The 15,600-nt window shown below is 42.0% G+C and overlaps 1 protein-coding gene across 1 annotated transcript; it reads right to left on the bottom strand.

Annotated features, from left to right (window-relative positions):
* Nucleotides 1-768: 768 nt before the first annotated feature.
* Nucleotides 769-15,169, bottom strand: TRAF6 (TNF receptor associated factor 6). Its single transcript, XM_008061342.2, has 6 exons — nucleotides 14,858-15,169; nucleotides 11,230-11,380; nucleotides 8,843-9,001; nucleotides 7,332-7,403; nucleotides 5,321-5,398; nucleotides 769-3,518 (listed from the first exon to the last, which is right to left on the bottom strand). The coding sequence occupies exons 1-6, from the start codon at nucleotides 15,151-15,153 to the stop codon at nucleotides 2,649-2,651; spliced, it is 1,626 nt and encodes a 541-aa protein (XP_008059533.1). The 5' UTR covers nucleotides 15,154-15,169; the 3' UTR covers nucleotides 769-2,648.
* Between the last annotated feature and the right edge of the window lie 431 nt (nucleotides 15,170-15,600).

A 15,600-nucleotide genomic window follows, 5' to 3' on the forward strand; every position in this document is an offset into this window, starting at 1 on the left:
CAGCAGGCGAGGCTGCGGTGGCTGGGAGCAGCCACTGCACTCCAGTCTGGGCGACCAAGTGAGACTCCAACTCAAAAAAAAAAAAAAAAAAAAGAATGGGGCAGGACATGGGAAATATTAAGAAACCAGATTTCTAGGTTAAGACTTGATTCTGAGTTGAAGTTTTATCCAATGTTTTCTGTTTGGAATGGCGGCTTGACTACTGTAGTCACAATGAAGGACCGGCATAAAATAACTCGTTGGATTACAAAATTTTAAAAGTGCACATTTTAACTACCATGTGACCCAGCTGATGGACACTAAATTATAAAGTATTAGTGTCAACAAAGAGTAAGTTAAATGGCTTTAACAAAGAGTAAGTTAAAGCCATTTCCTACTAGCCAACGCTCCACTGGTTGGGATTTAAGTTCCTGAGGCAGAACGCCATGGCTGGAGGGGCCCGGAACAACAGCTAGTCCAACTCATTTTACACACGGGAAGCTTGAAGCTAGAAGCTGGAGCTAGGCAAAATCCTGTATTTGTTATAAGACTCCCAAGTTCGTAGAAGAAACAACATAACCAAGGCAGGAAATGACTCCTCAGTACCTAATGCACAGCTATGCTCTTAATAGAAATCTGACAAGGAAGCTTTTAAATATCATTTCCTTTTGGGGGGGCTGAGGAGGTAGGGGTAAAGTGTGAACGTTTTCTGACAACAGTTAATTTTTTTCTCTAATAAAAGTACATATTTACTGCAGAAAATGTAGAAAACAGAAAAGCAACAAAGAATAAGACATTAAAAATAGTTTAGTATATTTCCCTCAGACTTTTTCCATGTAAATACAAAAATATTTACTTTTTAAGTGGAGATTGACAATTATTTATTCATTAAAAACAATCACATAAAGCATGTGTTCAATAAAGAAATCATCAAAATATAAAGAAGAAAACCACCAAGGCACAGCAGCTGTGCATTTCTCCCTGCCTGTGGACGATAGTCCACTTTGGGGCTCAGAAACCGGCTGGAAAGTACAGCTGGGGGAATAAACGACCAGGAAATAGACCACAAGGAGGCACAAGTCCGTGGTGCTCACGGTGGCAGAGGGTGTAAGGTCTCGAGGACTTTTATATTTACTCCACAACAAACTCACTAGAGCTGGAGCCTTACAGGGTGGGGTGGGAGAAAGGGCCGAAAGAAAAGCAAAGGGAAAGTTCCAAGGGAAGCTCGCTGGGGCAGCCTGGAACCAACGCCAGACTCACAGACCTGGTCTCTTGGCTTCCTCTTGCAACAAAGGCTGATGTCAAACCCTGGCTGGGACTGTGATCTGGCCTCTCTGGAGGTCCAATACCAGCTCTCATCTAAGTCCTCTTGTGCAAACGGCACAGTGGATGGGTTCTTAGATCCCCCATAAGGTCTAAGTTGTGGACTCTCTGAGAACTAGATTCTACCATACTTTCTATTTACAGGCCTTTCACAAATATATGACAGCAAAAATATCACCTCTCCTTATCAGGAACACCAGGCCACTTCAACACATTCCATAGGCCCCTGAGACCTGCAGTGAATTGCTGGACATACTCAAGCTAAGTTGTGACACGATCACTAAGACTTCCAAACTTAGTGTGACTACCTTTCAAGAACTTCCAATGATCTCCCAAGTTTTAAGGACTTGTTTTTAGGAAATGAATCATTTGGGTGAGCTCAATCAGGGAGTATTCAAAAGAGCTGAACATTTCTGGTTTACACAGCTTCTGTTACCAATAAAATGCCACACTGGCTGAGTAGTTGAGTCACTTTTAATCTTTATGTTCGTGACTAAATGTGCATACTTCCTTGTCCTGTAAGTGTTGAACTGAAGACACACGCAGAGCTGTAAAACTCACTCTGCACTGAACAGACAATAAGGGTTGCACAGTGTAACCCTGAGCAGTTGGTATCCCCATGGTTCTTAGCATTCTAAACTCTGAGAAGATGCTACTTCATGGCCTTAAGGAAAACAGGTAGGCAAGGCAAGATGAAACATGTAGACAAGTATTATTCAACAGACGACATGCTTATACTAAAAAAGGATAAATCTAGGGTATAAACTAGTCCTTGGATAGACTTAGTAACAACCTGGAGGAAAAAAATGGGGCGAATGAGAACTTAAATTTTCCAAGGATTATGGTTCGGATCCTCTAGAATCTATGAGGTCAAACAAATGAGAACTCAACTCTCGAGAGCAGTGACTTTTCTTGCTGACACCAGCACAAGGCAGTAGTGACTCTCACATTTAATATATTACATATAATACTATAAAAATAAGCTGAAATTTTAAGTAAAGTCCATTATTATTAAAAGTTTGAGCTTCAGTACACTGACTCTGGGCTTTCTGACAATAAAATACTGGAGCAAAAGCCCCTGGAAGTATAACAAAGAGGTATACAAATGAACAAAATAGCTGCTGCAACGTGCCACAGGCATTTCAGGTGTAACATTTTTGAAGAAGCATGGAGCGTGTGGATTCCCAAGAAAAAACTGCCTCCAATCTATCTGTATCTCTCGAACATTCAATGGTGGGTATTACATCTTTTCCACTGCTTTTTATTTTTTGTGTGTTATAACTGAGAATAGGGCAAGAAAAGGCACTGCCTTCTCCAGACTGTTGTTTCTGAATGAAGACGGTGTGCTACACTCCTGCATCAGTACTTCGTGGCTGAAAGCCCTCCCTCCGAAGGCTGCCCATGTCAAGGCGGGCGGAGACCTCACAGCGCACGAGTAATGTGTCATCCTTCACGAAGGTTCTTTGTCTCAGGGCATCCAGATGCATAAAAGTTACATAACCAAAACCTTTAGGGTTGCGAGGGATTGTGGGTCGCTGGAAGGCAAGGAGCTCTGGTTTGGCGTCCATGATCTCTTCATGGTTTTGCCTTACTGGTGTGTCAGACTGATCAAGAATCGTGAGGCGTATTGTGCCCTGGAAGGGCCAAGGAAGGTGGCTGTCATACTCGCCCTGCATCGTGTGCACAAAGAGGGAGATGTAGTTTGCACAGCGCTGAGCGGCTGGCGACTGAAGGTGTAAGCGCATGCACAGCTTGTACCCGGGCCTGCCTGTGTAGAAGCCGGGGCTGTGAATGACAACGGGCTTCTCTTCCTCTTGAGATTTCAAGTGCATCCCAAAGTTGCTGATCTTCCAGATGTAAATCCCGTTGCACTGCTGTGCTTCCACTTCAGCAACTTTGTCCTCAAGGGTCCGAATAGTTCGCTTGAGCTCATTCACATACATGCTCTGGGTTTCCATTTTAGCAGTCAGTTCTCGGATTTGGTGGTCTTGTCTCACAAGGCGGCCCTCTAACTGGTGAATGGTTTCCTGGAAATTCTGGACCTCTGGGTGACACCCAGAGGAAATGCAGGATGGAGGAGGAGAATCATACGGAGACACATCCCGCTGAGGAAGGGGAGTCAAAGTGAGGCTTAAAGTGTGAACAGCCTGGGCCAACATTCTCATGTGTGACTGGGTGTTCTCCTGGAGGTGGCGTGCCAAGTGATTCCTCTGCATCTAAAAACCAAGCACAAGCCTAAGGTTAGGGACACTGTGAAAACTAGGAAAAGAAGTGGCCACGTCAGACAAGAAGTTTTAAAGCAGCAGCACCACTTCCTCTGTGACTTTCTTTTGCCTTCACAGATTCTTGAGCCAGTGAGATGACCCTGCCTCTTCACTGACAAACTGAGGCTATCTGATGACTGACTACTCTCTCAGCTGTCACTCAGAGAAACCTCCCTCTCACCTACACAAATATCTGTATTTACACCCATCCTTCTTTTCTGACTCAATGATGCATCTCCTCAAGATTGCTGGGTATGTAATTCCAGTGTTTTGGGATGCCTAGGAGGGAGACTCTCTATAATCCCAGCACTCAAGAGACTGAGGCAGGAGAATTACTTGACTTTGAGACTGCAGTGAGCTATGACCATACCACTGCACTCCAGCCTGGGCAACAGGGCAAAATCCTGTCTCTTAAAAAAAAAAAGAAGAAGAAATGTTATCTATTATCTCACCTAACTTCCATTAAGAATTCCTTCGAGTCCTTTTCTCTAAGCATGCAAACAACACAGAATTTTTCCACAAATATAACCATACAATATACCATTTTGCTCATTTTTAAAAAATTCAGAAAAAAGGCACAAGGGAAATGCAAAAGTAAAATCACACTCTCCAGAAAGAATGACTTGTCGCAAATAATGATTTATCGCAGATATCTGACACCACTGACCATGAGTCCTAGAGCAAACTTTGGAGACCACCTGCTTTCCCCTGTTCGCCTGTTTCGCGTGCTGTTCGCACGTTCCTTTCCTGTCTCTCTTTCTGTACATCCCCACATGCTCTCATCACCACAAATTACTTCCCCAGTCAATACTCTGAGTCCCAGTTTCTCTTTGGAGCATAAGCCACACATAAAGGCATACTGGTCCTTTCCACCTGGATGTTGCTTAGCTGGGTGAACTCCTCGTATCTGCAACTCAGTACCATTAAACAGAACGCATTGTTAAAAATCTACTTTGGCCAGGTGTGGTATAATCTCACATCTGTAATCCCAGCACTTTGGGAGGCGGAGGCAGGAGGACCATTTGAGTCCAGGGGTTTGAGACCAGCCTGGGCAACACAGTAAGATCTCATTTTTACAAAAAAAATAAATTAGCTGGGCGTGGTGGCGCATGCCTGTAGTCCCAGCTGTTTGGGAGGCTGAGGTGGAAGGATCACCTGAGCCCAGGAGGTCGAGGCTGCAGTGAGCTGTGATCGTGTCACTGCCCTCCAGCCTGGGCAACAGAGCGATACCCCACCAAAAATAAACAGATAAAATAAAATGTCTACCTCCAATCAGTTCTTGCCGTGTTTACTCTTTGCTGCTGAACGGCCCTTCTGTCTCTCCAATAACCAAGACCAGAAGCCAAGAGCTACTCCAGACGCCGTCCTCTCCCCTTCACTCATCTTACGCAGTTGCACAGCAAGTAGATGTTCTCTCTTAAGTATGGGGCGCTCCTGATCCGTCTTCACTGCCATTGTCTACCTGTGGTTCTCAAATCACCACACTCACACTCTCTCCTAGTCTTCTCTCCTCTGTCTTCTTGAACAACTCTTTTGATCTGTTGAGATTTAGCCCAAACCCCAATTCTGTCAAGACGGCCTGAATGCTTTAGGCATTGCTAAGCAAGCCTTCGCCTATGTTCACAGCACCCACCTATTACATCATTTATCACACTGTTTTATAAACATTTTCATTCTCATTGTTATTCTCTCCCACACTCTATAACTGAACATTCTTTACATATCATCAAGAATCAAAAGGGAAAAAACCTTACCTTTTCATGACAACCAAAAGTACTGAATGTGCATGGAATTGGGGCTGTAGGGCAGTCTAGATCATAATGATTCGGCATCTGAAATCCAAAACAAAGGCTGAAAATGCTTTTCCCTGCGTATCTTGTTTTAGTTGGATAAAATCACATCTATGTTTCATTTAAACAAAACCATGTATTGTTTTATGGCTGCTTGTGCACCACATGTCAGAGTTGAATAGCTGCTAAAGACACTGTGTATCCCACAAAGATTAAAATATTTACCTCCAAAAATTATAGAGAAAGGGAATTTTAACACCTCATAGCATCCCTCTCAAATGATTCAAAATTCAGAAAAACAGATTTGTTTCAATTGCCGGGAACTGGCATCCTCTAGTGGTATTCTAGAGAAAAAGCCCCTTTTGACACTAACTCTCGCTGAAGTACAGCCACTTAATAGGAAGCAGGTACCTGCATTCACTGAAGCCACTGACTACATCCATTACTTCCCTCCTGGTTGCTTTTCATTAATCATGCCACCTTTGGTTAACCTGGGTATATTTTAGCTACACTGGGAAGATTCTAACGTTAGAAGGTACATCCAGCACCTTAAAAAAAGCTCTAAAGAAAGTCTCAGTCTTTGATTTGGGGACTCTAAAACACATTCTTTAAGGTGAGATTCATTATACAGAATCATATTCTTTACAAATAGTGCCAAATTTCCTTAAGAAATTCAGTTTGGCTATACTTGGAGATATTTCAAACGACCTCAGAGCCCATTTAATCCAATCCTTCATTCCTCAAGAGGAAACAATCTAGAATAGGGGTCAGCAAAATTTTCTGTAAAGGGTCAGAGAGCAAATGTGGGTTGAACAGTCTCTGTCCCACGTATTCAACTCCACCACTGTGGTGCAAAAGCAGCCGAACACAATACACACACATACATACACGCACACGTGCACACACACACACACACACACTCAGGCATGACTGTGTTTCAATAAAACTTTAATTATGAAAACAGATCACAGGATAGATCTGGCTGGCGGGCCAGTGTGCTGATCACTGACCTAGAATGTCCACTTGCCAGAGATCAGACGACAGGTTAGTTTTACAACCAGGATCAAAACCTAGGTCTTCTGACTCAGCCTAGGGTTTTTTCCTACATTAAATTTTATTTTTGCTGCATTTTAAATGGTCTAAAAGAGAATCAAAATGGAAAACCAGGGAGGTGGGACTTCATAAGCAAAAAGAAGTTTAACACCTTCAAATTAAGGCTTTATTGGGAAAAAAACTAAGATTCTGTGAACAAATGGAAAAGTTTAGTTGACTGTCAGGTTTTGCTTGCTTCTGCTTAAAGTAATCAGTAATGATCTCTGCATTAATAGACTTCACAGGTGCATAAATATTTAGTGACTGATGTTCATATTCTGTGGGAAAACCCCCAAATGTCAGAAGACAGCAATCAGATGAAATTTGATTTCTTTCTTCTATTAATAATTTCTCTATTAATAATAAAAACATATAGTTTTCTCTTATCACAATTACTTCTGATGATGCCCCAACAGTGGCCTGCAGGACAACTGAATAGAGGAGTCACAGGTCCTGAAATCTCAGAACCTCCCTATGTGCCTCAGGGGTCACAGCCACAGATAAAGTTCTGCTACTGAACAGATGTGCTTTCTTCTATTTCACTACTCCCTCTTACTCGTTCAGCCAGGACCTGACTGCTTTAAATGGGGACCCCTATTTTTGATGAATTTTATCTTAAAATTGTCTCATTTTGTTAAATAAACAAAAATAGGTATTATGTTAATGACCTAGGAATTTTAAGTACTTAAAATGGGCTGGATACTTTGTTGTTTCCAAAAGTATTTATTAATTATATTAATTTATATGAAAAATTTTCATACAGCTCTAATACTTCAACCTGTATTCCTTTTGCCTTTACCGATCTAAATTTTCAATAAAAAAACAAAATCACTTCTTAAAGCTATTTATGAAAATATTAATTTATGAAACAGCATCATTATACCTGTTCTCTGATGAGCATGGTATTGCAGTATTCACAGATGACATTTGCCAAAGGACAGTGCTGGTCATGGATCTAAATTTTATTAGAGAAATATATAAGAAAAGCAAGAGAAAATCTGAAAAAGTAAAAACTAACTTTTGTGAAAAGAGTTTGGTTTCCCTATGAATGAATGACATTAATTTGTGCAAAACAACAATGTGGGTGTAATACACAAAAATATATTTTATTTCCCTTTGTCAGTGTAGTAATGAGATTCAGTTAGCCTTTCAGCTCTTTAAAAATTACAGTAGTATACAAAAGAGCAGTTTTTAACTCCTGAGGCAGTGCATCTGCAACTACTTTGGACATCACCTGCCAATGTTGTGATGCTCCAGTGGCGATTTTCTTCTAAAAATTTTTGGAAGCAGCATAACAATTTAACGACCTCTCATCAACAGGGTTAAAGAACAGATGTATTATTAGAGCATGAGGGCTTGGTGCCCAGGCTCTTGTATGCCCCAGAAGGGTGAGCCTTGTTTTCTAGAATACAATGCCTTTAGTTTAGTGGATGTGATGAGAAATAATTAGTTTTCCCAGTTATGTTCATCTAATTTACTTACTGATATTCCGAAAGGAGATGTCAATTTGCTCTAATTATGACTGCTTTTGTAGAGACCTTTTTAGCAAGTTAGCGAACATTTTTGGAGTATTTTATCAACCTAATGAATACAATGTGCTTGATCTCATATTAAAGGAGGAAAAATTACCAAGAGGAATTTGTAAGAACTAAAGTTTAAGAAAGTACGTAAGTAAAAGTATAAAAGAACGTAAGTAATATATAGGTTATTTTAGAAAAGAGTACAAAAAATAAGAATCGAAGGCTAGGATTCCAGTGTTAGCATCGTCACTGACAATATTAACATAACATTGCTTAACCTCGCTCTATATCAGTTTCTGAACAGCAAAACTGCTTCATGATGCTGTCAGGCACCATCAAGTTTCTTTTCCAAATATAAACTTTTAAACTTAAGTATACCATTCATACTAAAAAAGTGACTACATTATGTTCACTTTTGTGGTGTATGTGTAGCATGACAAAGGGGGGAAACACTTCGTGGAATTTAACTTATTTTTCCTATGAGTTGTAACCATCCACTCTCTTTTTCAAAATGATTCTGTGTAAGTCTTATACCATATTTACTGTACTTGTCTCAATCCAAGGTTGATCACAAAATTACACACAGAAATCTGATCAGCACATGCCTTTCCTAGAAGCTTTTGCTACTTGCAGATACATAACCATGGAAACTGGTATAAACAAGGTTTTCTCAGATACGCAAATATAAACTGTACACTTATGTCCTAAAATGGCTGAATTTTCTTTTCTTTTTGTTTTCCCAAAAGCGATAATGTAGACTCAGAGTGAGAGTCACATCCTTATCTACTGCTAACCCTTCAAGGATACACTTAAAAAACATTAATAAAAAAAAATTGAGAAGTAGCGACATTAACAAATCCAAGTTAGCACATGCCTCTTTATCTTCAAATGCCATCAGTACAGCACAGTTTACACAAGAAACCTGTCTCCTTGGACAATCCTTGAGAATGTGAATATTGATTTGGCACTTCTGGAAGGGACGCTGGCACTGAGGACAATCCGTAAGAGCAAATTCACAATGTGCTTGATGATCCTACAAAAACAAAAAATGAGTGATCAGTATTAAGTAACCCTGAATAAGTCTTCTTAACCTCTTCTGACAATATACTGCTCTCTTTGATGGAGTTGGCTACTGAACCTACCTTATCAAGCACACACCACAGAGTCATTCACAATATAAAGCCCTTGACCACTTTTTTTTCAAATAATGGTTGTGGATTGCAAGTTTACATAAAAAATGTGAATTTTCAGCTTTACACATGCAACCAGGGAAGGGAGGTGAAAAGAAGTCAGGTTTCCCGATTACCGATCACTCTGTCAGTAAGGCCACTCCTTGGAAAAGAGCTAAGGGGAACACATTACACATCTGTCTTGAACATTTAACTTCACATAGGATTTTAACAGTACTCAATTTGTGGTAAAAACCACCAAGCTAACAATTGATTTATTTAAATTATTTTATTATCTGATCACTTCAGCTAATCACCAGCTATGGAGGTATTCCATTTTGTTCACAATAAGATGCACAATTTAGCCAGGCGTGGTGGCTCATATCTACAATTCCAGCACTTTGGAGGCCAAAACAAGAGAATCACTTGAGCCCAGGAGTTCGAGAGCAGCCAAGGCAAAATAGACCTCATCTCCACAAAACAATTTTAAAAATTAGCCAGGTGTGAGGGCCTGTAGTCCCAGCTGCTCAGGAGGCTGAGGTGAAGAGATCGCCTGAGCCCAAGAAGTCAACGCTGCAGTAGTTGCGGTCACGCCACAGTAGTCCAGCCTCCAGCCTGAGTGACAGAGTGAGACCCTGACTCAAAAAAAAAAGCACAATGTAGAAAAAACAGAGGGGGAAGAAAAACACACTTACATACAGGAGCTAAATGGCCATAAAGATGGAAATAATAGACAATGGAGACACCAATAAGGCAGAAGGCAGAGAGGAGACTTAGGGTCCAGAAATAATCTGTTGGGCACAATGTTCACCATCTGGGTAATGGGCCACCTGAGACCCAACACCCATCAGTACACAATATGTCCATGTAACAACATGCACTTGTACCCCTAATTCTAAAATTTAAAAGAAAAAAAAGGAAAAAAGAAAAACAGAGAAAATAGTAAAGATACTGAAATAATGACTGCATGGGACTTATTGCTTAAATGAGAAAAAGAAAGTCCAGGGATTAAAAAGTGACACCTAGCCAGGCTCGGTGGCTCAGCCTGTAATCCCGCGCTTTGGAGGCTGAGGTGAGTGGATTGCCTGAGTCCGCAGGTTCAAGACCCGCCGGGGCAACTTGACGAGACCTCATCTCTACAATAAATCAAAAAATTAGCCGGGTGTGGTAGCACATGCCTGTAGTTCCAGCTACTTGGAAAGCTGAGGCGGAAGGATCGCCGGAGCCCAGCAGGTCGAGGCTGCTGTGGCCGGGAGCAGCCACTGTACTCCAGTCTGGGTGACAGAGTGAGATTCCAACTCAAAAAATAAATAAATAAATAAAATAAAATGTGACACTTGTATTTTTCTTCTTTCTTTATCTCTCTCTTTTTATTGTTTTTAACTAAAACAATATCTCGCCAGGTTGCTCAGGCTGGTCTCAAACACCTGGGCTCAAGTAATCCTCTTGCCTTGGTCTCCCAAAGTGTTGGTATTACAGATGTAAGCCACTGTGCCCAGACAACACTTGTATTTAAATTGCAGATAATGCTCACTCAGAAAACTTATAGGCCAGGCATGGTGGCTCAAGTCTGTAATCTCAGCACTTTGGGAGGCCGAGGTGAGGGGATTGCCTGAGCCCACAGGTTCGAGCACAGCCTGGGCAACTTGGCGAGATCTCATCTCCACAATCAATCAAAACATTAGCCGGGCGTGGTAGCGCATGCCTATAGTTCCAGTTACTTGGAAGGCTGAGGCAGAAGGATTACCTGAGCTCAGCAGGTTGACACTGGGGTAACCGTGAGCATGCCACTGCACTCCAGCCTGGGCAACAGAGTGAGACTCCAACTCAAAAAAAGAATGCTTATAAAAGAACACTGATTACTTCTTTTTAAAAAAAAAAAAAATTATCACTGGGGCAAAGCCAGAATAGATGGAGTAAGAAAGGTCTGGTTTTTGCTTATATTTATATTCAATAATCAAAGGGTTGGCATCAATTCAGCAAGAATTGATTACTGACCAGTTATTGTATGCCAGGCACTGGCTGCACACACAGACACAGCCGAAGCCCTTTTCTCCAGAAACTGCCAACAGCCAGAACACAACACTCATACCTCGAGATGCCTCAGCTCCATCCTGTGCAGACAGCCTTCATTTGGACACCTCACCATCAGAGAAAGAATCTCTCGTTTGGCAAAATTGTCAGGAAATAGTTGTTTTTCCAGCAGTATTTCATTGTCCACTGGACATTTGTGACCTGCATCCCTAAAAGAAACAAATTATGTGTTTATAATTAGTAGGTTTAAAGAGTCACATTAGAAAATCCAAGCAACTTTAATTCACCAGATGTAAAATCTCCATTTATTATTTCCTAAGGAAAAAGAACACATTATGTTACATAATATCACCAAAATAAACTGTCCTTTTATACATAGCTTGGGAATTGTTCTTTTATGAAATGAGTACGCTTAGCACCATACTGATAACCTACCAAAAGCTATGGGATTTTAGATTGTGGGGTAGGTTTCAGCTAAAGAAATAAGAAAAATTAATGGAATAAAATAAAGTTAAGAACAGGGCTTCTGACAGTCTGGTTGGCATCCGTCTGTCCTCACCAATACAGCACACTAGTAGGATGGAATGTGCACTCACAATACTAAATGTCCATGCTGTATTGTTCAGTCATAAGTACACACTTAACCCATCAGCAGGAGACTCATGAGGTCACATGTGAATCGTCTGCAATGGTTACCACAACACTCTGGCTCGAGGGCAACAAACATTTTCCTTTATTTGTGTGTCTGAAGTATAATACAATGGAGAGTCAAAGGATCTCTATACCTTGCTTACCATGGTTCACTCTGTCTTGTGAGGGAAAACACCACCCCCAGACAGCTTGGGTGTCTGACAGGCCCATGATTCCCCTTTAACTTTTTCAGATGTCTCCATCTCCACTCACAAGATGTGGCAGGTTGAACGGGCTACAGAAGCCTTAATAAATCACATATACATCTGCTCAGTGTCTCCTATGTGCTCACCAGTGCTAGCTGCTGTGACAGTAAAAGTGTGACTGAAAAATAGTCTGCTGTCAAGTGGCTTAGAACTAATAAAGGTGGGAGACAGAGTTGATCTTTATGGGGCTTCTCTCAGGTTGCATACTGTTATTATTACACTATCAAATATTCTCAATGAAGCACAGAAAGCCATAAACAGCTTTGCTGAAATATGTACCTAAAGTGATGCATGTCTAAGAGGAAAGAAGAATCGCACAAAGTGAACTAAAAACCACAACCCACAGAATTAGCAATGTCTCCAAAAGAAATAAGTTGGATTGAAATCCATTTTGATTTCTTAAATGCCTACAACCAGTGAGAAATGTCAGAGAAGCTCCTCTAACAATAGTAGAGCCAAAGTTAAGTGGCCACTTCTAGTTTAGCAGGAGATAGGGGGGAAAAAAGCCTCAGCTTCCTCCAGCGGGTTTTATTTCCTTTCTGTTCTACTACCTTTATAAATATATTGCTATTAAAAAGCTGCAAAATATTAGCGACATTCGTAGGCATGGCTGACACTTGGTTAAACATTGCACATTTCTAACTACAGAAAAATCAGTGATCCATAATAAGGTACCACTTTTACAACACAAATAAAATCATTATAAACAGAAAAACGTCAAGCCTTTAACATGCTCTCATGTCTACCCTAAGTAACTGATCCCAACCAGGGGCAACTATGTTTGGGGCTCACCACTACCAGCATCCAGTGAGCAGAGGCCAGGATGACGCTAAAGACTCGGTAGCACACAGGGCATCCTCCCACAACAAAGAATCATCCAGCCCAAATATCGACAGTGGGGAGGCTAAAAAAATCAACCACAGTCAGATCTTGTCAAGGCAACACTGGGTAACACGTTGCCAAAAGTTGGAAGAGACGTGCTCCCTTGTAACTTAAACTAAGCCAAGTCCTGGGTATGGATATAGTTATTCTAAACTCAAGCCTTATAAAACAGTTAATGTAAAAGCTGAGAGATAAAAACTTATGAGACTAACAAGTTGTCAGAGATGGGTTTAACCTATTTTAAAATGACTTGACCATTATAACCAAGTGGCTGTCTTCTGAAGAACATAAAATCTGCTTCCTTTCATCCATTTTTTTTTGTCTGACATAGGACTCCTTAGTTATCCATAAATATTCCCATTTACCTTTGAAGTAAAATAAAATGTGTCTTTTTCTTAGATGATGAATTCAAGTCATTTGCAGACGTCCCACATACTTTAATTAAAGCAGCCACGGTTTATTGAGCACCTACTGTGAGTCACACACTGTTCCTGGCACTTAGGAAATACCAAGAAATGAAACAGATCTAAACCTTTGCTGTCAAGGAGTTAATCTTCCAATGGAGCTAGCATACAAAAAACATATAAATGATCTGTTTTAGAAGGCAGAAAGTGCTAAGGAAAAAGCAGAACCTGACAAGAGAGAGTGGGAATACTGGGGCAAACAGGGTGGGGACATGCTTGGTATAAACAGGGTGGCTGGAACTGATGAGATGGTGAGTGTTGGGCCACACTGGAGGGAATTAAGGGCTAGCTGTGGCAAGAGTGTTCCAAACAGGGAGAACAGTCAAAGTGGCTCGCGCTGGGAGAAGAGTGCTTGACAAGCCCAAGGAACAGCAAGGGGGTGGGGCAGGGTAGAGGGAGAGCACCTGCAGAGGAGAGGTCAGAAAGGGAGTCACGGGCCTGTCAGACCATCTCCCATGCACTCTGGCTCGCACTCTCAGCTGCTCCACTGCCCTGCTCTGCGCGGAGCGGACATCGCCTGATTTTGTCAGGTTCACGCTGGCCGCTGTGTGGAGAACAGCCCAGAAGGCAAAAGAGGAAAGCAGGCAGGCTTGTCAGGGAGCTGGTGGTGACTCACGACAGGGCAGAAGCAGTGGGGGACATGAGAAGGGACTGGATTTGGGACTATTATGAAGGCAAAGCTTTGGCAATACTCTCTTTGAAACCCTGGCTATTTTGCAGTTGCCCACAGACATCAGGTAACAAGCAGACTTTAACATGACTAAAATCGGCATTTTTTATGGTGGAGAGTATCACAATCTAGGGGCATCATCATTTAAGGCGCATTTTTTTTTTTTTTAATTTTAATTTTAATTTTTTTTTTGAGTTGGAGTCTCACTCTGTCACCCAGACTGGAGTGCAGTGGCCGCTCCCGGCCACCGCAGCCTTGCCTGCTGGGCTCCGGCGATCCTTCCGCCTCAGGCTTCCGAGTAGCTGGAATTACAGGCGCGCACTACCACGACCGGCTAATTTTTTGATTTATTGTAGAGATGAGGTCTCGCCAAGTTGCCCAGGCGGGTCTCAAACCCGCGGGCTCAGGCCATCCACTCACCTCAGCCTCCCAAAGGCGCGGGATTACAGGCTGAGCCACCGAGCCCGGCTAAGGCGCATTTTTAAAATATCATTTTCTTTAAAGCACAGACTCACCCACTAGTCTTCATTAGCATTTCTTTAAGTGGAAGCAACAATTTATTTACTTACTTATCTGGGGGTCAGGAGATGGGGAGACAGACTCCCCTTTCACACCACTGTGGGAACGGGGATAAGAGTCTCTACTTCTCAACCTTCTGTCTTTACCTAGGCAGCTTTTCACGTGTGAGGCAACTCCTGGGATGTCCCATGTCACAGGCAACAGTACTCCCTGCAGTGACTGGGACAGACACCGCCCTTCCTTCTGCTCACATACCTTATCGATTTGATGATGCAGGCTTTGCAGAACCTGTGGCCGCACGGTGTCTGCACTGCTTCCCGTAGCGCCATCAAGCAGATCGGGCACTCATACTTGCTCTCCAGGGGCGGGTCGAACTCCACGTCATAGCCCTGGCTCTCTTCCAGGAAGGAGCGGGAGAGGGTCCCCGAGCTGGCAGTCCCACTCACACTGTCCTCCTTCACTGCAGCACCACAGGAGCTGGCCATGGCAGCACAGCAGCCACTGTCAGACTGGCTGGACCCACAGTTGTTCTCACAGTGTAGTAGACTCATAGTAACTTGACTGTCACTTGCTCTGAGAAAAATAGAAAAAAAAAGAAAATACACATATTACCTGCACAAGCACGTATGTATCACAGCTCATGTACACAAGTCACCCTTTAGTTCACATACATTAGCTATGCTCATGTCATTTACAGAAAACTCTCAAAAGTGCTTGAATTTTGCTTCATGACTACTATTTTACAAGTTATCTGGTTCCCTCCTTCAATAAATGCATCATCATTTGTGCAAATCACTTGGAGCACACAAAGAATGCCAGGCCCCTCAAGAAGTTCACAGTCTGGTAGAATGACAGAATATAAGAATTGAAAAAGAAAAAGAACCTGAACTGCAATACCCATCTATCTCACAGGTATCTGTTTGCATGTCTGTTTTCTGCGACTGAGCTAAATAACTCAATTTTCATTTCCAGTTCCTTGGTACTTAGCCCAAGTTTTC

This window comes from Carlito syrichta, unplaced genomic scaffold, assembly GCF_000164805.1.
Source record: "Carlito syrichta isolate Samal-C Ts95f unplaced genomic scaffold, Tarsius_syrichta-2.0.1 Scaffold305211, whole genome shotgun sequence".
Classification (NCBI taxonomy): Eukaryota; Metazoa; Chordata; class Mammalia; order Primates; family Tarsiidae; genus Carlito; species Carlito syrichta.